The following is a 24,953-nucleotide window of genomic DNA, read 5'->3' on the forward strand; positions in this document are numbered from 1 at the left end:
AATTAAATTATGAAAAAAAATGTAATTAAACAAAAATTTTCAATAGGAATGTACATAAAATTTATCTCTGTCAACTTAATGAAAAATTATTAGTTTGTACATTTCCAAAACTCAAAACGCTCTGTTCCACATCTAAAAAAAACAAATGTAGCTGTTGTAAAAAAGGCTAAAATCCGCACAGACGTGGTCAAAACGATCCAGGAGAAGCTTCTAATGAACTTTAAAACCACAGAGCGGCAGTGAGAGGACAGGATTTTGAGCTCTGCGGTCAGAAGGAGGCGCTGTTGTCCTTTAAAACAGAATCTATCTATTGTATCGATGTAGAAAAACTCAAAATAAAGTAGTTTTTTTTCCCCCTTTCTTCTCTGGATTCGTTCACATCTGTATCCTGCAGCTGAGCAGATGGTAAATGCCTCCAAAGTCAAAACTACCGAAAAATAAACCAGACCGAACTGTATTCTGCTGAGTGAAAGTCTCCATATGGCTCATGTCTACATCTGCTGCAGGCGCCAAGTAAAAACACGATGGGCCCAAAACACGGCTGCAGCGATGACCTAAATATTCACACTGGAGATAAAAGTTTAATCTGCGAACTAAACTGTAACTGTTAAAGCGGCGCCGTGTAACTTTACTGTAGGGAGGTTCCCCGTCTCAGTTCTGATACAGATGGCGAAAGACGAAATTTAAATCTGTAAAAAACGGACAAATCGTTGAAGCAGTGAAGACGTTTTGCTGCTCGTCCAAGCTGCGGCGAAACTTCTTCACTCCTATCGTTTTGTTTTAAAGGACAACAGCGCCTCCTTCAGACCACAGAGCTCAAAATCCTGTCCCCTCACTGGCCTGTGTGTTTTTAAAGTTCATTAGAAGCTTCTCCGGGGCCGTTTTGACCACGTCCATGCGGATTTTAGTGGATTTTAGCCTTTTTCACTGGGAGTCATGAAGTTCCTCTGCATTTTTAAAGTTCATTCAACGCTTCCCCAGACTCATTTTGAACTCACGAAGCAGCTTGGACGAGCAGCGAAACGTCTTCACTCCTAAAACGTTTTGGTCCCATCGACAGAGTAACATTTTTCTTTTGCTATTTCAAAATATTAATGTTGTAATCAAGAAGCAACATTTGAAAAAACAGAGTATCGCTTCAGGAAGACTGTTCCAGCTTTTAGCCACACAAAACTGAAACGCTGATTCTCCTGGTTTAGTCCTGGGTCAGTCCCGGGTCAGTCCCGACTCTGGGATCAACAGAAGGCCAGGACAACACCAGGGCTGAACAAGGACTAAACCAGGACTACGCCAAGATTAAACCAGGATTAAACCAGGACTAAACCAGGACTAAACCAAGATTGAACATGGACTATTTGTGAAGTACTTCCTGGTTCTAGTCAGGACCTGAGCTGCAGTGTTCTGGATGTACTGCAGTATTCTGGATGTACTGCAGTGTTCTGGATGTACTGCAGTATTCTGGATGTACTGCAGTGTTCTGGATGTACTGCAGTATTCTGGATGTACTGCAGTATCTTAGAGTATCTGATCTACTGGAGACAAACACATGGATTAGTCTAACTCTGGTTTTGACAGTTTACCTTTGATTTTTTCAATGTTTTTCGATGATAAAAAGCTGCAGATGTTATGGACCAGTATCTCTGTCCGTGGGAACGTCCAGAGTCGCGTCTCAGCCTGGACATTTTCCTCTTCTTTCCGACATTAAACTTCCAAACATCCAGTGATTTATTTCAATTTTGTTTTCACACCAAACTGAATCACAAACAGACCGGGTTTGATCCGCGCTGGCTACACCTCCGCATTTTCTAACAAGATTTGGAAATAAAAAAATCCAACTTTCAATATTTTGGATTCTTCGCACATTCCCGGCACATTCCTGATTCCAGTCCTCCGCTCTCCGCCGTTCGTTGTCGTTCACGTCGATCGCGCAGCTCCACATGAATCCACTTTAGATTTAATTATGTTTTTCACTTTGGATATTCCGGCTGCGTGTTTGAGCTCGGTGTTTTAGTGTTTGTGAAAAGGATCGCTCACTTCAAAGTTTGGCAGATTTGGTTGAACATTTTCCAGTAAACGCCAGAAGAAGATGAAGAAGGTTATGGAATGGAAAATTGTGAAAGTCTGATGTAGTTTTATTGGTCGTTGGTTTGGCTCGAGGATGGAATAAAACTCAAATACAAAACTTAAAACTCAGAATTAAATCATTTCAAGGAACGTTACTCGAGAAAGAAATCACGTTACCGATACATTTACTACTACTTATACTTCGACTTGCCACGAATACTACTATGGATTTTAGTTTGGAGACGAGACGATGTAAAAGTACACCGTTTTTGGGACCACGATCTAATGTTTTATGAGTAAAAGTACTACTTTTGAATACATTTACAGTAACATCTCTCACTTTCACAAACCGATACAAGTACTACTACTTGTACTTCGATTTACTATAACTATTACTATGGATTTTAGTTTGGAGACGAGATGAAGTAAAAGTACAGTTTTTGGGAACAGAATCAAATTTTTTACTGCTCTAAAGTACTTTTTTGAGTAAAAGTATTGCTTTTGAATATATTTACAGTAACATCTCTCACTTTCTCAAACCGATACAATTACTACTACTTGTACTTCAATTTACTACTACTTACTACTACTATGAATTTTAGTTTGGAGACAAGATAAAGTAAAAGTACAGTTTTCAGGACCACGGTTACATTTTTTACTGCTCTAAAGTAGTTTTTTGAGTAAAAGTACTGCTTTTGAATATATTTACAGTAACATCTCTCACTTTCACAAACGATAGAGTTACTACTACTTGTACTTTGACTTTTACTACGACTACTATGAATTTTAGTTTGGAGACAAGACAAAGTAAAAGTACACAGTTTTTGGGACCACAGTCTCATTTTTTACTGCTCTAAAGTACTTTTTTGAGTGAAAATCGTCATTCTGAATCCATTCACACCAACATCTCTCACTTCCTTAAACATTTCCAGACTTTCCTTCCTCTTTCCCGACGTATATTCGTCCCTAAACCTTTTCTGCGACATCGATTCAAAAGTATAACCTGTTTTTACGTCTGTATTACAGTTTTGTCAGCGTCATCGTCACTTTACACAAACCTCAAAGCGACTTCTTGTGACGCATTTCCGTTTCGTGCCTTGAGTGAGCTTTGCCGATCTACTCTTTCTTTCTTTCTTCTTTCTCTTTCTTTCTCTCTCCGTCTCTCTCTTTTCTGGCCTGGATCGATTCGCCCCCGACTTATTTACTTATTTCTATCGATCGTCCTTCATGATCTGACTGCAATTTCTCTTGATGTGCAGCTAAAGCTAATGCGTTTCTGTTTTTTTTCCGCAGCTACCCCGCGGTCTGTGACTTTCTACAACACAATAACTTACTATCTATCATCCGGGCCCACGAAGCGCAGGATGCAGGGTGAGTACGGTGACATTTTGGCTTTTTTATATTTTATTTTTCCCCCCCTTTTCTCTCTCTCCCATTACACTGTCTGTCACACGGCCGAGTGATTCAGAGCAAAGGTATGAAATGAAAAGCTTCCCCGCCAGTCCGCCGCAGTTTGAACTTTGAGGAAAAATCGTGTTCAACCAAGAAATAAAATGATGTTGACAGTCAGAATAAACTTTAACCGCGTTTGGCAAAAGCTGGAAAATAAAATACAGAAATTATAATAATACATTTGATTTGTGTAAAGATTTTTGGACGCTTTAGAAACGATAAGAAACAGTAGAAGAAGTAGTTCCAGCGTCTTAAAGGGCCGGTGTTACGCTTTAATCTGTGTTATAATGTCGTTTCCTCGTCGCAAACGGACCTGGAGTTGTGTTTTTGTTTCATTCGCACATGTTTAACACACAAGCCTGCATATTTAGGCGGAGAAAACACTCCGTTCCACCTCGTGATGTCATCATGTGGTGATACAGGAAGTGCGCCGCTGTGTTTTTAAACTCCACACACCTTCATTTCGAGAATCATTTGGATCGTTTCAACTCTGGAATTGCCCATTTCTACTGAACTAAAGGTTAAAGGAGCTGTTAACTTGAAAACTAACACTTCATGACATCACAAGGTGCAGCAGAGCATTTTGAGCTTTGGGGATATAGGCATTAAGTCGACATAAATATAAACTTTCTTATGTACATTCCTATTGAATATTTTTTCTATATTTTAATTTATTAGTTTGTTTAATTTATTGATATTTTTGATACATATTTATTTTTTATTCTGTCATTACATTCAAAATCAAACATAATTCAACGTGTTTAAGGTTGTACGTAACATTTATATCACGACTAAAAGGGTTTAGGCTCAAGTTAAATTGACTTATAACGCCTAAAATTTCAAACTTTTACCGTATATATTTAAACATAAACATTAGCTCTTTGTTTAGTTTGTTACGCTGGAATTATTAACAGTTTAAAGGTCCAATATTACGTAAAACTGACTCTTCTGAGCTTTAAGTCTTGTTATAATGTTGTTACCTCCTCAAAAACAGACCTGGAGTTGTGTTTTGTTTCATTTTTTGTCTTTATTCAATAATAAAGTGTCACTCAAACATGTGAATGAAACAAAACACAACCCCAGGTCTGTTTTTGATGATATAACGACATTATTACACGACTTAAAGCTACAAGAGTCAGTTTTGTGTAATATCGGACTTTTAATTGAATAAAAGGGCATCTAGCATGTGTTAGTTTAATGCCGTACTGTGGAACACTCCAGGCAAAGAATAACATTTTCAGATAAGCCTGTGATGGACCCTCCACTTCTTTCATGTTTTATTTATTTAATTGTATTTTTTACAGTTTGACTTGTATTTTGTTCAAACTGGACCGATAAACATGATAGTTGTAGTCATAAGATTGTAACAGTGGGAGTTGAACCATAGACCAAACATGGGCAAACTACGGCCCCGGGGCCACACACGGCCCTTTGGGTTTATTAATCCGGCCGAACTTGTCCAAATTATATTAAAATAAGTGACGTAAACCTTGTTCAACCTTTCGCCACTTGGTAAAACTGAATGTGAGTTTTTCTGCCGTTTATTTAACTGAAATTTAATAGTTTAATTATTCATTTAATTAATACATTTGGAAAAACAATTGCCTGCATGTTTAGGCTGAGAAAACGCTCTGTTCCACCTTGTGATGTCATCATGTGGTAATACAGGAAGTGCTCCACTGTGTTTTTAAACTACACACACCTTCATTTCTGGAATCATTTGGATCATTTCAGACCTGGAATTGTCGTTTTCTACTGAACTAATAGAAAAAAAGATGGAATTAACTTGAAAACTACCACTTGATGACATCACAAGGTGGAACAGAGCGTTTTCTCAGCCTAAATCTGCAGGGTCTGTGTGTTAAACATGCGCGAATGAAACAAAACACAACTCCAGGTCTGTTTTGAGGAGGTAACAGCATTTGAACATGACTTATTTAGGCTGATTTCTTCTTTCAAAACAGAAAACGCTCTGTTCCACCTTGTGATGTCATCGTGTGGTAATACAGGAAGTGCTCAGCTGTGTTTCTAAACTCCGCACACCTTCACTAGAATCATTTGGCTGATTCCAAGGCTGAAATGATCCAATCTCTACTGAACTAAAGATAAAAGGAGATGTTAACTTGAAACCTACCACTTGATGACATCACAAGGTGGAACAGAGCGTTTTGAGCTTTGGGGATGTGTGAATGAAACAAAACACAACTCCAGGTCTGTTTTTAAGGAGCTAACAGTATTATAACATGACTTAACGCTCACAAGAGTCAATTTTGTGTAATATAGGACCTTTTAAACTGTTAATTCAATTGACAATGAGTTTTATTCATACTTTGCTACACGTTACAGGCCCCGCCCCTTTGTCACATTTTAGAATCAAAAGTGTCAAAACGTTAGCTAACGTGCTAACCGCGGGTGGCGCTGTGGGTGACGTCGCGCTCGCTCAGTCCACTCCTTTACACCGTCTATGAGATGAACAGTTTGTTGTTCACGTGCGACCGTTGTACTTTTAAATTCAGCCTCTTGAAGCGTGTCACATTCTGAACGCTTTACCGACGCTTCATGTCGCCGCGATTTAGCCACATCGCCGTCGCGCCGCATCGCTAAACTCGGGTCGTACAGCGAGACTTATCCCTCATGAGCTCAGGTTGGTGGGAGAACACGAAACACAACACAATACAATGTTGTTTACCACCGTACTCCCTCAGGACGGTCACACGGGACCCTCCCCCTCGCCCCCGACGGAGCCGCTGTCCCAAGTCGCCTTTCGACAACATTTAATCACACCACTTACGAACTGAGAGCTTTTGGAAAAAATACCCAAGTTGCAATCTATTTTTACGGATACTTTGATAGCAATAAAAACGAAGAGGCGCATTTTAAACCAAGGTCATAAACACTTGGAAACAGCACTTTGAAGGAACCGCGTGCGTTTCAGAGTTTTTGTTGAGGTTTTAATTGCGAGATTGGGGGATATTTTGATCATCATCGCGCCTCGGTAACGCCAGATTTGCTTATTTTAACGATACAAAAATCCCCCTTTCGCTTCTTTACCAATTTATCTTCCCGCCCCTGCAGTGCCATTTTATTTATCTCGTGAAACTTTCTAAAAGCGCAGGTACACACATAAATCTCGCTAGTTGTCAGTTGCGTGCGGTCATCCATTTTGGTGACACACAGCCCCATACTACAGCCCATAACAAACAAGACAGTGACTTATGGGGACTACCTCAGAGCAGGTACCGCCAAAACACCGGGATTCGCTCTCTGGAGGCCGAAACGAGCGCTCCCACGTGGATGTACAGGTTGTGCAAATAAGGCTAATCGCTAACGCTAATCATATCCCGAGTGGGTTCAGTGGGACCGCGCGAGATCCAAGTATCATCGTGCGGTAACCAGGGAGTTGGCGGTCACTGTGCGAAGGGGCTAGCATCAGGGGGGGTTTCGTTTCTTGTAAATTAAACAGTAGGTGTTTATGTTTCAGGTGTAGACGTCGGAAACTCACAGAAGTGTTTTGGTTCGCGCAATTTTAACTGTTTATACTTAAATCTCCCGGGTTGCGCTACGTTCTGATCTATGTTCTAATGTTGTTTCCTCATCACAAACGGACCTGGAGTTGGGTTTTGTTTCATTCGCACATATTTAACACACAAACCCTGCATGTTTAGGCTGAGAAAACGTTCTGTTCCACCTTGTGATGTCATCGTGTGGTGATACAGGAAGTGCTCGACTGTGTTTTTAAACTCCACACACCTTCATTTCTGGAATCATTTGGATCATTTCAGACCTGGAATTGTCATTTTCTACTGAACTAAAGGTAAAAAAAAAAGCTGGAATTAACTTGAAAACTACCACTTGATGACATCACAAGGTGGAACAGAGCGTTTTCTCAGCCTAAATCTGCAGGGTCTGTGTGTTAAACATGCGCGAATGAAACAAAACACAACTCCAGGTCTGTTTTGAGGAGGTAACAGCATTTGAACATGACTTATTTAGGCTGATTTCTTCTTTCAAAACAGAAAACGCTCTGTTCCACCTTGTGATGTCATCGTGTGGTAATACAGGAAGTGCTCCACTGTGTTTCTAAACTCCGCACACCTTCGCTAGAATTATTTGGCTGATTCTAAGGCTGAAATGATCCAATCTCTACTGAACTAAAGGTAAAAGGAGATGTTAACTTGAAATCTACCACTTCATGACATCACAAGGTGGAACAAAGTGTTTTGAGGTTTGGGGATGTGTGAATGAAACAAAACACAACTCCAGGTCTGTTTATAAGGAGCTAACAGTATTATAACATGACTTAACGCTCACAAGAGTCAATTTTGCGTAATATTTCACCTTTAAACTGTTAATAATTTCAATTTAACAAACTAATTTATTTATTTATTTTTTAATGTAGGGTAAAAGTTTTAAATGAAACAAACCAATCAATAAAAATATCGAAAAAATCTAGTTAAACAAAAATATTCAATGGAATGTACATGCAAAAGTTTCTATTTATGTCCATTTAATGTCTATATCTCCAAAGCTCAAAACTCTGTTCCACCTCGTGATGTCATGAAGTGGTATTTCTCAAGTTAACCGCTCCTTTTACCTTTAGTTCAGCAGAAACGGTCAATCCCAGGTCTGAATTTATTCGCACGATTGTAATGAAGGTGTGTGGAGTTTCAAAACACAGTGGAGCACTTCCTGTATCACCACTTAATGACATCACAAGGTGGAGCAGAGTGTTTTCAGTTTGAGAGAAGAACTCAAAGACGAACTTAAACGTGCGAGAATGAAACAAAACCCAACTCCAGGTCTGTTTGTGACGAGGAAACGACATTAGAACAGAGATTAAAGTGTAATATGAGCGCTTTAAACAGATATGCATTAGCTAATATTAAGTTTCGACGTCTAAAATGTAAAAAATCTACTTCTTTTTTACTGTTCGGCGAGTCCTAACACGATCCCTTCGCTCTAACGTGTCTGTATGTCTTTTATCAGATACCGCATGTACAGAAAGAGTCAGACCACTGGCTTCCCGTCGCTTATCACCATTTTCTCGGCACCCAACTACCTAGACGTCTACAACAACAAAGGTAAGCCACACGTCTCCGCTCTCCGCCTCAGAAAGTTCACACGTGTCGGAGAAAAAGTCGTTCCCCAGAAAATAAACATTGATTTTTCTAATGGATTATAGCTGAGAATGAATCCTCAGAGCGTCAGGCGAGGAGTCGGCGTCAAAGACTAGACACTCTCTGACCGCACGGAGCTAAAAACCTTAAGTAGAACTAAAGTGGTCTAAAATAGGTTCAATGGGCTGCTGCTTGAAATATTCAGTGCCACTTCTAAATAGTATTGCTCGGAGAGAAGTAAAGAGATCGCTCAGCAGCGCAAAGTACCCGTAGCGCTATTAGCATTATTAGCATTATTAAAAGCAGTCGCAGTTACTCAGAGTTGTGCATAAATTACGTTTTTGCACGACCGAAATGTGAAAAGATTACGACAACGTGACAAACGCTGGTCTTTCTCGATTATAATTTTAATATTTTGAAACCAACGCTTGCTTTATATCTGTCCGAAGGAAGCGCTAACGACACTGAAGCTAACGCACATGTTTGTTTGTAGTTTCTGCTTGCTAGCTTGTGTGAATTGTGTCTGAATCGTGTTTTGAATAACCGTTCAGGCCCTTAATGGCGGCGCTCACCGTCTTCACAAAGTACAGTTCAATAAATGGTTTGAGAAGAGAGTTAGAGGCAGTTTTCAATCCATCTTTGAACAGGAGTGAGCGGCTTACACATCGTTTATCTCCAGACTTAAATCAAAACGAGGAAAACAATAGTGATAGCCAGTATGCTAACAGGTGTGAGAGCAGCCATTAAGGGCCTGAATCATTATGCCAAATATGATTCAGGCGCAGTTTACACTAGTTTAATAGACCTAGCTAACAAATAGAGACTGTAAACAAACAGGTGTGTTAGCTTCAGTGTCGTTAGCGCCTCCTTCAGACAGATATAAGGCAGTGTCCAGCAGTAATCTGACCAGAACTGAAGAAGCGACTTGGACGAGCAGCAAAACATCTTCACATTAAAACTTTGTCCAGTTATAGATGTGTATTTTTCTTCTACGGTGGATCAGACCTGGACGACTGAAGGATCACGCAGACGTTTGATACAGATACACGATTAGTTATGTTCACATGCAAAGCTGATCATTATCTGATTTCTGGGGTGATCAGATTACTGAAATACCATGTAAATAGTGATGACATATTTTGAAAAGGAAAATTATGGAACAAACGGTAAACTCATGAGCCAAAAAAGATTTTTTTAAAAGCATAAGATTTAGTTATTTTCAAATGAGTTATACTTTGACTTCCAAATGCAGCAGTTACTCTAAAAACCCAGACTTGTTTTTGATGAACAGATGGGTATGTAAACACACAGTAATAATCAGATCTAATTACTGGGTTGTCTAATATTATTTTAATTTTTTTTTAAATTTATACTATTATATTTTTTACATTTATTTTTTATATATGTTTATTTCTTTTATCTATTTTTATTATTTATAGTATATATTTTTTACATTTATATTTATTATTTCTTTTATCTATTTTTATTATTTATACTATTATATTATGTTTACATTTATTTTTTATATATTTTATATTATCTATTTTTTATTATTTATACTATTATATTATTTTTAACTTTTTTATTTTATCTATTTTTATTATTTATACTATTATTATTTTTTTACATTTATTTTTTTATATTTTTTTATTTCTTTTATCAATTTTATTATTTATTCAATTTTTATTATTATTATTATTATTATTATTTTTGCATTATTATTGTTTTTTTTCCTGTCCCATTGCTCATGTATGATTCGTTAAACTGAAGTAAACACACAATTTACACTATTACTATTTAAGCTGCTGGATAATACGCAGCCTCCCTCCAGTCCCACCGCACCCACTGCACCGTCGTGTTTACGCCTGTGAGTCAGCAGTCTCCTCGGGGCAGAGCGTAGATCAGCCTCAGCGGTGGGACAGTTTGAGGAGGGGGGCAGGACTCAGGAAATGGACCTGAGACAGAGGAGTGAGGGATGGAGCCGGGGTGTGCTGTTTGTGATTGTGTTGTGATGAAATAGCACAGTGGAGATGTGTGGTGTTGTGTTATAGGCAGAGTTAGAGCTTTTCCTGTCCAATTTTATTATATTTACATTTGAATACAGTCTCTGATGGGATTAAAGTTTAGTTTGTGATTAGCATTTTAATAACGCCGAGGAAAACAGTGTACGATATTGGACTAATGAAAGTTTAATATGGCAATAATTTCATCATCTAAGTTATCCAGTTTAGACACTACAGTTTGATAAGTATAATAAGTATAATAATAACAATTTGGGTTTGATTTGCCGAGTTTCTGGTCGGCAGCAGCGTTGGAAAAAGTACTCAGTTTTGTTACTTGAGTAAAAGTACAGATACTGAAGCTAAAAACTAAAAAAATTAAACTATCACTTGAAAAAAATCTATATTTAAAGAGTAAAATGTTAAAGTATTTTTCGCAGTTTTTGAGATCTATAATAAAGCTTCAAATGTGGTGATTTTTAATGATAAACTATGGAACATCCTTGGCTAACAATAACAAAAAGCAGGTGGCAGATCCTTCATCAGAAATGTTCCAAAGTCCAAATTGTCGTACGTCTTCAATCGTGAAGTAGATTGATCGGTAAGTGGTGTTATTGTAAGATTATAAGGAGTCGTATGAAAAACGCAGAAACGAGAAGGTCTGGAGTGGATTCGTTGAAGATCTGGGAGCGAATCGTGCTTTTAATTTAAATTTTTCCAGATAAATTCACTTTTTCATGCTACTTTTCTCTGCAAATCGTTGTTGTAGTATTAATAGCGAAGTTACATATAAAATAATTGAGATAATGAAATGTTTAAGAGCTTTTTTAGACTGTTTGTAGCTCCATATTTTGGAATTCCGACAGCGAGTATCAGAGCAAACAAAGAGCCAATCGGAGCGAGGCTGTTGAAGGTAACGCCCCTTCTTTTCGCTTAGCAGCGCTGTCAATCAAACCTGTTGCTAACGCGAGCAGGAGCAACCTCGGGGAAAGAAGGAGGCGCCTGATTTGTCTGTTATTAATGTTTAGATGTTGATTTATGGATAAAACAGCGAAATAAAAGCACGAGGATCATGTAGAGGGTTGATACGAACATTTAAGACCAAAATGAGTCTGACAGCAGCAGGTACAGAGAGACACAAAAAACAAAAAATAAACTCAAAATAAATAAAAAAATACATTTATTTATTTATTTTTTTAATAAAAAAAATTAACTCAAAATTATTAAAAAACTAACTAAATAAATAAAAACAAAAAAACCCTCAAAATAACAAAAAAGTAAAAAAATAAAATGAAAAAATAAAAAAAAAACTAAAAAAAAAAACCTCTAACAAAAAAAGTGAAAAAAACCCCTCAGAATAGCTAAAAAGAAAAAAAAATAACTCAAAATAAATAAATAAAAACAAAAAAAACCCTCAAAATAACCAAAAAAATTAAAAAAATAAAATGAAAAAAAAAACAACCTCAAAATAACAAAAAAAAAACAAACAAAAAACCCTCAAACTAACAAAAAAAGTCAAAAAACTCAGAATAACTAAAAAGAAAAAAAATTGAAAAAATAAACTCGAAATAAAAACCCCAGGATCATGTAGAGGGTTAATACGAACATTTAAGACCAAAATGACGAGTCTGACAGCAGCAGTTTCAATAGAAAGTGAATTAAGAGTTGATCACTTATATATGAATACGTGGCTAGCGGGTTAGCTCTGTCCACTTATATATACAGTCTATGAAAGTCTTGAGTCGATCGCAGCCCCACTTTGAGCTCGTTTCAGCGTCGTGCGGTCGTTTTATTGAATACAGCCTTCACCGAGCTGATTTCTACCACACAGTGTTTATCTTACCTGGAGCAGAGCATGTTCCCTCAGCCCCATCAGTCACTGTCTGCTTCAAAAAGCCACATTTTCCTCCAAATCAGTTTTTCAAGTGACAGGATTTGACTTGAGAATCACACTCACCTACAGCTGAGAGGCTCCCCTCCAGCTACGTGTCGTCTCATTGTCACTTTTCATTTCAGAGATTTAACAACTTCTGATTATGACATTTGAAAATCCAGCCCAAATGTCTGAGAGAGCTGAGGTGTGAAAATGCTGTTTACCAGAGTCCTTTAATCAATGCCAGGTTTCTGTTCTTCGTGTTATGAAAGTTATTCCATTTTTCTTTTTGGTGTGTTGGACTTAAGACAGAAAAAGTGATTTGTTTTCGTAGATATCGGGGTTTTGGCATTTACCCCTTTACTACGAAAAAGCTGAATGCTAAGTCTGTGTACCATATTTTTATTACGAAATAAAACAAACGCCTTAGTAAATGGCTTCCTCTTTAGCAATTCACATATTTTTTTCCATAGCGAGGGTTGTGCGCTACGCTAATAAAAATCGTGTCGTAATCTGATCGTTGTGATAATATGCTAACATAAATATTCGTACTTCTTCTACCGTTTAAGCCCGCCGCACGCTACAAGGTCATTTGCCAGATTTAGGACTTGATTTACTTCTCCCCAACTTCAGGAAAGCGTGACCCGACTTTGGATCTTCGTCTACGAGTTTTAGCCCACGCCGCTAACCGTGTGCAGCGTCCGAGCGAATCTGAGCCTCAAAACATCACCACGGAAACGGCCAATAAAACGGAGTGTCCGGGGCAGACGGAGTGACGGACACAGAGCCGCAAGATACAAAAAAAAAGCGAAAAATAATGAGGCGATTTTATTACTTAAGTTGTAAAGTTAAACTGCAGCATCTCATCCATTAAAATTTGTCCTTTGCAAGTAATGGCCCAGTCCACAAAACAGCGCTATTATCCAGTTTGAAGTGTTCTTTAAAAGTGAAAAAGTTAGAGTAGTTCATCACGTCTGTCTGTTTACATCCACACAGTGAGGATCAGGCTGAAGCTGCTGCAGATTAGCGATAGCGACTCTACTTCCTGTGTCGTTTATCTCCAGTCTTCTGTGCATTAGACGCGTTTATCTTAACTACTACACCACATTTCACTAATGATAACAACGCAGTTTTGACTTGTATTGAAAGTAGAAGCGCCGTGATCTGATCTTTGGACACTTTAGAGTCTCAACGTTGCTTTATTGTAAAAAGAAAACAGCTGACAGAGGTGCGCTCACAACTTTTAGCTTGTGGTGTGTGGTCTCTTCGTTGCCATATCCCGCTCCAGTCTTTGCGCTCAGGAATCGTAACACTTCAAATCTCATCCAATTCTCATTGTGTTTGTGTATTCACTCTTTCTTTCAAGGTGCGCTCACAACGTTTAGCTTGTGGTGTGTGGTCTCTTCATTGCCATATTCCGTTCCAGTCTTTGCGCTCAGGAATCGTAACACTTCAAATCTCATCCGATTCTCCTCGTTTGTGTGTTCTTTCTTCTTTCGAGGTGAGCCTACAACTTTAGGCTTGTGGTGTGTGGTCTCTTCGCTGCCATATATCCCGCTACCGTCTTTACGCTCAGGAATCGTAACACTTAAAATCTCATCCGATTCTCCTCTTGTGTATGTGGTTTTTCTTCGTTCAAGGTGAGCTCACAACTTTTAGCTTGTGGTGTGCGGTCTCTTCGTTGCCATATCCCACTCCAGTCTTTGCACTTGGGGATTGTAACATTTAAAATCTCATTGTCCGATTCTCCTCGTGTGTGTGTTCTTTCTTCTTTCGAGGTGAGTTCACAATGTTTAGCTTGTGGTGTGTGGTCTCTTCGCTGCCATATCCAGCTCAGGAATCATAACACTTAAAATCTCATCCGATTCTCCTCTTGTGTATGTGGTTTTTCTTCGTTCAAGGTGAGCTCACAACTTTTAGCTTGTGGTGTGCAGTCTCTTCGTTGCCATATCCCTCTTCAGTCTTTGCGCTCAGGAATCGTAACACTTAAAATCTCATCCGATTCTCCTCTTGTGTGTCTGTTCTTTCTTCTTTCAAGGTGAGCTCACAACTTTTAGCTTGTGGTGTGCGGTCTCTTCGTTGCCATATCCAGCTCAGGAATCACAACATTTAAAATCTCATCCGATTCTCCTTGTATGTGTGTTTTCTAGTTTTGTTTGAGGCTGAAAAATCCCGTAGTGTGTGCCAGGTTCAAGTCTTTATTAAGCTCTGAGTGAGTGACAGGTGGATTCAGCCAATCACAGCAAAGAAGGAACTTTCAGAATCAGCAGGTGTAAAGTGTTGATACTAATTACTAAACTTGTTCCAGGGAATTGCTAAAAAAAAAGACTGAAACATGAACTGACAGATTTTTATGCAGAACGAGACAGGATATTTGTCGTTTATGAAAGAAATTCCAGTACTTTAAACGATTGCGATTAATCTTAAAAGCCTTTGCTGTGCTTCTAGCTTAGTTTTGTTTCCTATTTAGCATTTATAGCATGATTCTTTGCACTCTGACCGTACTCCCTGCCCTTAGTCTTAATTTGAAACCTCATTAATGCTCATTACTTGATACTTGCTCCATATATTTCCCTTGATCAACTAAAATAAATGCCTAGCGCTAACTAGTCCAATTGATGCTAATGCTAATAACTCATGTGGGTGTGGTTTGAAGTCTATGTAATGAATAGTTCCTTTCTGCCTGTGCCCGGCGCTGCACTGAGCATGCCCAGTGATTGATCGCCGATGCGCTGGTCACATAAATCTTCAAAAGGAGGAGGGCGGGGGCATCGGCTAAATCCATCAATCCAGTTCAGGGAGTTGACCAGATTAAACATTAAAAAAAAAACAACATGCAAGAAGCGTCTAAATTTTGAGGTTATTTAGGCCAGACACCAGGCAAACTGTAGTTATCGGTTATAGCCTCGTGTAGGTGATGTGCTGTCAGGGTAGACCACAAAAGTCTATTGTTTGACGTGGAAAAAGTAAATGGAGGATATAGAAAAGAGGCAGTAATATGAATTGCAGTATAAGAACGGGGACTTAGTAGTTTTTACAATATTAATTTAATTTTATAGATATTATTTTTCATGTAATAAATGCAGTTTAACAAAATATATTTAGAGATTTTTATTTATTATTATTTATTATTTATTTACTTTCTTTCTTTCTTTTAGATTTTTTATTATTTTTTTAAATGTATTTTTTTATTTCTTTCTTTCTCTTTATTTTCTTTTATTTATTTTTTATTTTCTATTTTTATTTTTTATTTTATTTTTTTTATTTTACTTAGTTAATTAAATTGTTTTTTTTAATTTAACTTATTTTATTTATTTCTTTTTGGCAGTTTAGCCTATCACAATACTTATATCTATACCACACAAAATCTTTCAACATAATATAATGGAACAATCATTTTTTGGGGTCAATATTTGTACTTTTTCTTAAAAGTCGGACATTTTTGCCTACTTTTTCCAGTTGGTGCTCTTCAGATTCCACATTGTGATGACGTCATATTCCCAGATGGGGGCGCAAGAGTCAGTTTTTCCTATTGATATTATTACATTGTACTTAAACGTGAAATATCTGAAAGAGAAATACCCAAATGTTGAACTGGATCATTTCTAACAGTGACTAAACCCATGAACTGTGTATTTTACAACAAAAAACAGCATTAAACGATATTAATTTTAGCTTCCCACATCTGTATTAAATATTATTGGAATATTATTAGTGCAGAAAGTTGCGACGTCGACTGAAACGTGGCAATAGTGTAGATTTCAGTTCAATTTTATGGTTTAGTTTCAGTTTTATTGTGCAAAATGTGATAGTGTCAGGTCTATGTGCAGTGATGATGACTAAGAAAATCTCACTATAATATGACACATACGATCTTTGTGAAGTCATTTTCTGTTATAGTAATCACCCAAATAAGAGGCCACGGAAATAATTAAACTCCAAAATGTTAAAATATGTGTTTCATTTAGTTATAAAAGCACAAATTTAAGGTTTAAGTCACATTTTGTCAGTTTAGTGATGGAGATCCACCACCTGCTCGTCTCCAAACAGATGGTACCGCAGTCTCTAGAATGTTCAAAAGCGTGACAATAAACGCACCTAATTATCTTTATCTCCATGGAGACAAGAAATTGATGCTACCAGGTCACGTCACGGGTCAAGTCTGTGGAGAGGCGTCCCCGCTCGTAGGAAGAATGGATGTTTTTCAAGTTTATTTTGAGGAATTAAAGAAAAAACACCGGTGATGATGACTAATCACTCTATAATATGGCACTTAAATCTATTTTTGTCCATTTAAGCAGATTAACCTCACCCCAGACACTTCCTCCAGTTTCTCCGGTGGGACCCCAAGGCGTTCCCAGACCAACCGAAAGACATAGTCCCTTCAGCGTGTCCTGGGTTTTCCCCGAGGTCCGCTCCCAGTGGCACATGCAATATCTGTGAAATACTGTTTTGTTACGGCCACTGAAGTAGTTATATTTTTACCTTTTGGAATTTGTCTTTCATTGGATTGTAATGTACAAACTCTCTAAGTATTTCTACCCCACAATAGTCAAAATCTGAAGTATTAGCTTTATTTTTTACAGTTATTCTCTATGTTTTTGGCTGTAAAACCCCTCACCACACACTTTATACACTTTTCTCACACAGGCGTTAACATTTCCTCACATTTCTCTCTTGTTTAAACACAAAGTTCAAACCTTCGTAGGCGTCTTTGTCGGTGCAGAACGTTTCATCGACGTTGTGGGTTTTGTCGGGGAGAAAACAAATTGCAAACGTACAGCACTTCAGAGTCACACTGCGATCCAACGTTTATGTAAATTAGTCTGAACACATTCTGTACTGGACAGGAGACACGGCACGGAGGAGACTGATGGACAATGGTCTACAGTCCAACAGCCAATCAGGACGCACAACACAATGGTCTACAGTCCAACAGCCAATCAGGACGCACGACACAATGGTCTACAGTCCAACAGCCAATCAGGACGCACGACACAATGGTCTACAGTCCAACAGCCAATCAGGACGCACAACACAACGCACGTTCATACGATGTAAAAAAGCATGAAAAATTTTACTAAAAAAATCCATGAAACAGTGAGACCGCGAAAGGTGAACCACGATATAGCGATGGACAAATGTACAGTGATTTGAAGCCAGAGTTGATGGAGCTGGAAGTGCGCACATGACATCACTTCCTGTTTGGAACGCGGCGGCTAGCGGGTTAGCTTTGTCCATTTAAGTCCAAAAATGAAGCCAAAACAAGAGTTAAAAATAAACAATCCCACAAACTACCAGTGCACACATTGCTAGCATCAAAACCAAAAATGTTAAATAAAGTCATCTGGATTTGTTTTTACTGTTAAAGACTGTAGTGTTGTGTGGAGTGAAGTGTGGAATGGATGGAGAGAAGAAGAGGCAGAGACAGAGTTGTTCGAGTTGCAGCTCCTTGGAGATTGCTTGTGGTTTTGTTTTAGTGTAATGTTTTTTACTGCATCGTTATTGACTGGTCCACCAAAGCCAACCACTGCAGCCCTAATCGCTCCAGTGCTGGGGTTAGCATAAAGGCTAACTGGCACAGATGCCGTTTCAGTCTTTTTTTTTTATGTCTAACTCAATTCAGAGACGGTAGATTGACACTCGTATGAAACCCGACACATTATATCACTTCAGTATTTTAATTTTCCATCTGGTGTTTGTTTCCTCTATGGCTGTTTTTATTGCTAAAACATAACTCGCATTGTTAGGCAGCCGGAAGGGTCGCTTTTCCGCAGATCTGACCTGTAATTCGGCCTAGTAGCGGCGTCATTTGCTTGTCTTTGTGGCGAATGGGGAGTTTAATGCCATACTGCGGTACATTTTGGGCAAAGCAGTGATATCTCCAGACATGCAGGTGGTGGACACTACCAAGAAAAGCTCCGTATTGAAGCTTTAAAGGAGGATTTGGTGCATCTTTCGGACCTTTTAATAGTTGAAGTACTGTATTTTCTGGACTATAAGTGACACTTTCTTTTCTTTTTGTAGTTTTGCCGGGGTGCGACTTATACTCAGATGTGACTTATACTTTTGGAATATAAGTCGCATCTGAGTACATAACTTTTACATCTTTGTTACGGTCACATTGACAAACTGACAACACGTTTTTTTCTTAATTATTCTGCATTTTTTGACTCCGGAGCGACTTATAGTCCAGAAAATACGGTATTTCGTTTTGCTTTTAGCTTTTCAACACCATCATACGAGCAGAAGTTAAAGTAACAGTTGTAGTAGAAATAAAAGTAGTGGTTGAAGCACAGGAAGTATTAGTAGTTATGCCGGTCCGTCACTATGGCAACAAACCTATCCATCGTGCGTTTAACAGATATGTGTGTTTTCATAGCTAAGAAATAAAATAATAACTGAAAAATATTCTGTCGGTGGCGTTTCGGTCCACAGATCTGACCTGTAACCTCCTTGTCTCTATGGAGCTGGATAAGTTTGCTGTGATACCGTGGAACATCGGCGGTCTCCACGGAAACCAGCGGGATGCAAATGTCTTCCCGTTCCGCACGTGTTTTGTGTGTTTTGTTTAGTCGTAGTCGTAGTAGCCGTTGTAGTAGTTTGTTTTTTTTGGTTGATGTTTGCGTCTTAAGCGGGATTCGAACCGCCAACCTTCAGCTCAGTGGACTCTACCAACCGAGCCACAGCCGCCCACGCGCATCTAGTCACAATATTTAATGACTACACCACGACATCACCCTGCGCTCCACCCTGATTGGCCCTCGAGAGTCCATCTGAACTGCAGGGGCACGGGGAGCGCTCTGATTGGCTGTCGGCCTCGTCACTGGGATAAAGCAGGACGGACACGGAGATGCCAGCTCTGCCCCCGCCTCCTCCCTCCTCCTCCCTCCTCCTCCTTCTCGTCCTCCTCCTTTCATCAAGTGCGCAGAGCCAAGGAGAGACGTGTCCCAGGACTGCAGATGCCCTCCCATCTGCTCTCACACGGGCCAACTCTGGGGTTCCCTGTAAACAACACGCAGGGAAAACTTTCATTACAGAGACGCAACGAGGAGTTTTATGCGTTTAAACGTAATAAATCCGTGGAAGTTGTTTAAAATCGCGACGTGAGAAGGTAAAGCTTTAGCGAAAATGACAAAATGGCTGCTCTTTTTGGTGTTAAATGATTGATTTTTCATATTTTAAGGTGCACTACTGTAACTTTTCTGATCTTTTCTACACTCCAACACCAGGAAAATGGTTTTGCATCGCCTAAAACGTTCCAAAGTATGGCCAAAAAACCACGTCTAATTATCCATCTCCATGCAGAAACTGACACCACCAGGTTACGGGTCAAATCTGTGGAGAGGCTACCTGAGGCTGAGTAAGAATGAGTGTTTCTGAAGCTTATTTTGAGCAAAAAAAAACATCTATAATTGAACAAATGTGAGATGTAAATGGTCAAAGGTCATGTTTTTATGTATAGACACTGGGGGTGAGGTGGGTTAAGTGTCGTGCCCAAGGACACAACAACAGTGTTTATCTGTGGGAGCTGGAATCGCACCGTCAACCTGTGGGTCAGTCCATTAAGAGAGTGAGATTGGAACTGCCAACCTTCGAATCAGTGGACAAAATGTACAAACGTAGCTACTGTTGTTGACGTACAAGTTAAACGGCGTACTACGGAACATTCCAGGGAACGATAGAACGATAACGTCTCCATGGACACACCGAAAAGCACTGAAAAAGTTACGTAGTGCAGCTTTTTACCAAACAACAAAACGCATCATAGAACAGTGATGTAACGCTGTGCCACGGAACAAAAGAGAGAGACATTTTCACAGCGGCTTACACGATTATTTATTTCAAAAGGTCAAGAAAATCCCCTCGTAATTAAATGGGAGATAAACAAGACGAACAACTTCAAATCTCTTCTTAAATAAAACCTAAAATGTGGAACAAACTTCAAATACTTCAGACAATCATATATTTGCTGTCTATTTGAAACTTACATAAGCCGCTACTTTTTTCCTATGCTTTCAACCCTGCGGATTATACAACGGTGCAGCTAATTTATAGATTTTTACAGGCTAACGGCCACCGGGGGGCGCTCTCTAGCAGTAAACGCGAAAGTGAGACAGACGAGGGGAAAGATTATGCTCTGAAGAAGACACTAGTTTTGATTTTGAACTGTCATTTTGCACGTCATGTACACACACTCATCATGGAAAACACACGAACAAATGAATATGATGTAGTTTTTAAGATGAAGGCAATGGATCTGTGCGTCAGAGAAGGAAATAGAGCCACTGCACGTACGTTTAGCATCAAAGAAGGAAATAGAGCCACTGCACGTAAGTTTAGCATCAAAGAAGGAAATAGAGCCACTACACGTACGTTTAGCATCAAAGAAGGAAATAGAGCCACTGCACGTACGTTTAGCATCAAAGGAGCCACTGCACGTACGTTTAGCATCAAAGAAGGAAATAGAGCCACTGCACGTACATTTAGCATCAAAGGAGCCACTGCACGTACGTTTAGCATCAAAGAAGGAAATAGAGCCACTGCACGTACGTTTAGCATCAAAGAATCGATGGTGCAACGTTGGAGGCGGCAGCGGGAAGAACTTAGTCAATGTAAAAAGTTGACAAAACCTTTGAGAGGAAATAAAAGCAGATGCCCTGTGTCGGTGCTGTTTTATTTTCTAAACCTGCAGGTGTGTTCATCCCGTGTTGTTGCCGTGTTGGTGTCGATTTTCAGCCACAGTTTGAAAATAAGTGTGTAAACATCAGTCACTGACAGTTGAAAAAAAAAATCATAACTCTTTTGTTTCTAAATATTTTTATTTTATTTTTTCCAGAGCATTTAGAACGACCCTTCTGACATTAATCTGAGCAAATCCAGCACCGAGGAGCGAACCCTCATTGTCCAGTGGAACTTTGAGTCACATGGGTCAAATACTGGGTTTAATCCCAGAGACGCCCCGAGCGTAAATGACATTAAAGGAATAATAAGTGGTTTTCAAAGACAGGGGGCAGTATCTCCACAGACCTGACTAGTCCTGATTTCTTCCTGTGGGTCGATCTTAAAGAAAAGGTGTTTGTGAATAAACCTCAGACGACTTAATAAACGACTTAAAATGTAATATCGAGGATCAAATAAGAGCCGTAAACCCGGAAATGCTTTAAAATGTTATTCAAAGTGTGTTGGATCAGGCTGTTCAGGGACAAACACAAAATGGTGGACACTTAAAAAACATTATTACTTCCTCTAATTTAAGTAGTGATAAGTTCAAGTTTAAGTGAACAATTATAACCGTATATATCTCCAAAAATCTCAGAAGGTTCAGTTTATCTACAGCTAAAACTTTGTGAGTGTAAGAATTATAGGAGATATTGAAGATATAAAAATGTCAGACTTTTGGGCCACCCTGTATGTGAAATGTGTTGTTTTTTTTCTTCATTATTATGCATTTTTTTGGCTGGTGCGACTTATACTCAGATGCATTTTATATGTGAAATGTTTTTTTTTTCTTCATTTTTATGCATTTTTTTTGGCCTCTTGCGACTTATACTCCGGTGCGACTTATACTCCAGAAAATGCAGCAATCACTATGCTTATTTTCAAACCTAAAGAAATAGATTTGAATCCCCGTGTAGCTTCAGTATTCTCCCCGTGTCCCGTATGAAACTGAAGCAGAGCGCTAAATGCAGCGGGCCCTGCACAAGTGCGTGGTGTGGAATACAAACCCACTGGAACCTGATGCGTGAGACCTTGAGGACAGATATGAACTCAGCACTTAACACAGGACACTGGGAATCTCCCCCTAATCATACACAGACCGAGAGGAACGGAGAGCGAGGGAGAAAGAGGGAGAGACGGAGCGATGGAGCGAGGGAGGGGGGGGGAAACGAGGGAAGGAGAGAGGGGGAAACCATCTCCAGGCACCCCCTCGTGAATAATGCATGAGATGGGCGTCGGCCTCCTCAGATCTGTGTTACCATGCCAGCAGGATGTGGTGGCCTCAGCTAGCCCTGCGCAGCCAGCGTCAGAGCGCCAGAGACCCCTAGTGGCCGACGTGCGAAGTGCAGTTTAAAGGAGAAACATGAGATTTGGTACAGCGTGTTGCTATTATGTTTATTAGTCCAGGCACTGCGGGAGGATATTTTTGAAATGTGTGTCGGTGAGGGTTGCCAGATTATTAAAAAATTAAGTATTAAGTAGAAATAGTGTTTGTTTGAATCTCGTTTGTAAGAAAAAATAATAAGTTGACGTTAAAGAGCTCATGTTACGCTGTTTTCTGATGTATATTCTGATATTTTCTCGTCGCAAACAGGCCTGGAGTTGTTTTGTTTCATTCACACATGTTTAACACACCAACGCTGCGTATTTAGGCTGAGAAAACACTCTGTTCCACCTTGTGATGTCATCGTGTGGCGATACAGGAAGTGCTCCGCTGTGTTTTTAAACTCCACACACCTTCATTTCTAGAATCATTTGGATTATTTCAGCCCTGGAATTGCCAAACTCTACTGAACTAAAGGTAAAAAAAAGGAGCTGTTAACATGAAAACTACCACTTGATGACATCACGAGGTGGGACGGAACGTTTTGAACTTTGGAGATGTAGATGGACATGTGTGAATGGAACAAAACACAACTCCAGGACTGTTTTTGATGAGGAAACAACATTATAACACGACTTAAAGCTCACAAGAGTCAACTTTGTGCAATATTCTAATAGTTGGAGTAGATATAAAAGTAGTAGTTGTAGTACAGGAAGTAGTCGTAGTTTAAACTGCACTATGTAACTTATCTAATGGTGTTCCTTCACTATGGCAACAAACACATCCGTCGTGCGTTTAACAGTTTCGTGTGTTTTCATTGCAAGGAAATAATATGGTAACTGAAAAACATTCTGGCCGTGGCGTTGCTGTCCACAGATCTGACCTGTAACTGCTCGTCTCTATAGAGCTGAATAAGTTTACTGTGATACTGTGGAACATTGGAGGTACAGCGATAATAGCGTCTCCATGGAAACAAGCGGGATGCAAATGTTATTCCTGTTATGCACATGTGTTTTGTGTAGTAGTAGTAGTAGTAGTTGTAGTTGTAGTTGTAGTTGTAGTTGTAGTTGTAGTTGTAGTTGTAGTAGTAGTAGTAGTAGTAGTAGTAGTCTTCCCACCACATGTGTTTTGTTGGACACATTGATTCTTGGTGGTTCCTTTAAAGGGAATCCTGTTTGGTTTTACAGCAGAGACCTGACCTTATCCTCCCTCTCTCCCTCTCTCTTCCTCCTCCTCGACTCTTCTCCCTCCCTTTGTCTTCCTTTCCTGCTCTCCCACTCTCTCCTTTTCTCTTTCTCTTCTCCCTATCTCCTCCTCCCCCCTTTTCTCTTCTCCTCCCTCTCGCCTCCTCTCCTCTCTCTCTCCTCCTCCTCCTCCCCCCTTTTCTCTTCTCCTTCCTCTCCTCCCTCCCCCCCCTCTCTCCTCTCTCCTCCCTCTCTCCTCTCTCTCCTCCCTCTCTCCTCCTCCTCCTCCCCCTCCCTCTTCTCCTTCCTCTCCTCCCTCCCCCCCTCTCTCCTCCCTCTCCTCTCTCCCCCCCTCTCTCCTCCTCCTCCCTCTCCTCCTCCTCCCTCTCCTCCTCCTCCCTCTCCTCCTCCTCCCTCTCCTCCTCCCTCTCCTCCTCCCTCTCCTCTCTCCTCCTCCCCCTCTCCTCCTCCCTCTCCTCCTCCCTCTCTCCTCCCTCTCTCTCTCCTCCCTCTCTCTCTCCTCCCTCCCTCTCTCCTCCCCCTCTCCTCCCTCTCTCCTCCCCCTCTCCTCCCTCTCTCCTCCCTCTCTCCTCTGCGTTCTCTCAAGTGCCCGCGGCCTGTTTATGAACTCTGTGATGTTTATGTAACGACTGCCCACGCCGGCCCGTTGTGTTGACGCCGACGCACACTCGTGGACACACACTCGTGGACGCACACTCGTGGACACACACTCGTGGACGCACACTCGTGGACGCACACTCGCGGACGCACACTCCCGGACGCCCACAGCAGACAGATCACGGCGCACTTCTGAACGCCCGATATTGATATTAGCGTTTGGTTCTAGAAATAAGAACAAAATCTGTGCCAGCGAGAGTAAAACTGTGTTTACCTCAAACACAATGTAATTAATACAGAACTTAGACCTGGAATTATGTGGAAATACTTCAATATTTTCACATAATGTATAAAGATCAACAGATACACGTTGTTTTTTTAAATAATTTTATGCTCTGTTGATATTTTTTTTATTATCTTCCTCTTTATTTATATTAAAAGAGCATTAACACAGCTATAACTGACATTTACTTCATTACTGCTAATTGTTTTCATTACCGGGGCGAGTCAACAGGGGGCGACAGAGTTATTCCCCCCAAATTGTGCTGTTTAAACCACAAACGAGAGCTGTGTATTTACATTTGCACAGTTATTCCTTCA

General features: G+C 39.8%; 1 protein-coding gene across 2 annotated transcripts in view; it reads left to right on the top strand.

The window, feature by feature from the left end:
- The window catches only part of LOC117385944 (protein phosphatase 3 catalytic subunit alpha), a 163,429-nt gene that overhangs the window by 115,477 nt on the left and 22,999 nt on the right, over positions 1-24,953 (top strand). For both annotated transcript variants that reach the window (XM_055229078.1, XM_033983227.2), the window contains exons 7-8: positions 3,358-3,435; positions 8,503-8,597. In XM_055229078.1, coding sequence (XP_055085053.1) covers positions 3,358-3,435; positions 8,503-8,597 — 173 coding nt within the window. The remainder of the gene's footprint in view (positions 1-3,357; positions 3,436-8,502; positions 8,598-24,953) is intronic.

The sequence above is a fragment of the Periophthalmus magnuspinnatus genome, chromosome 18 (assembly GCF_009829125.3).
Source record: "Periophthalmus magnuspinnatus isolate fPerMag1 chromosome 18, fPerMag1.2.pri, whole genome shotgun sequence".
Taxonomy (NCBI): domain Eukaryota; kingdom Metazoa; phylum Chordata; class Actinopteri; order Gobiiformes; family Gobiidae; genus Periophthalmus; species Periophthalmus magnuspinnatus.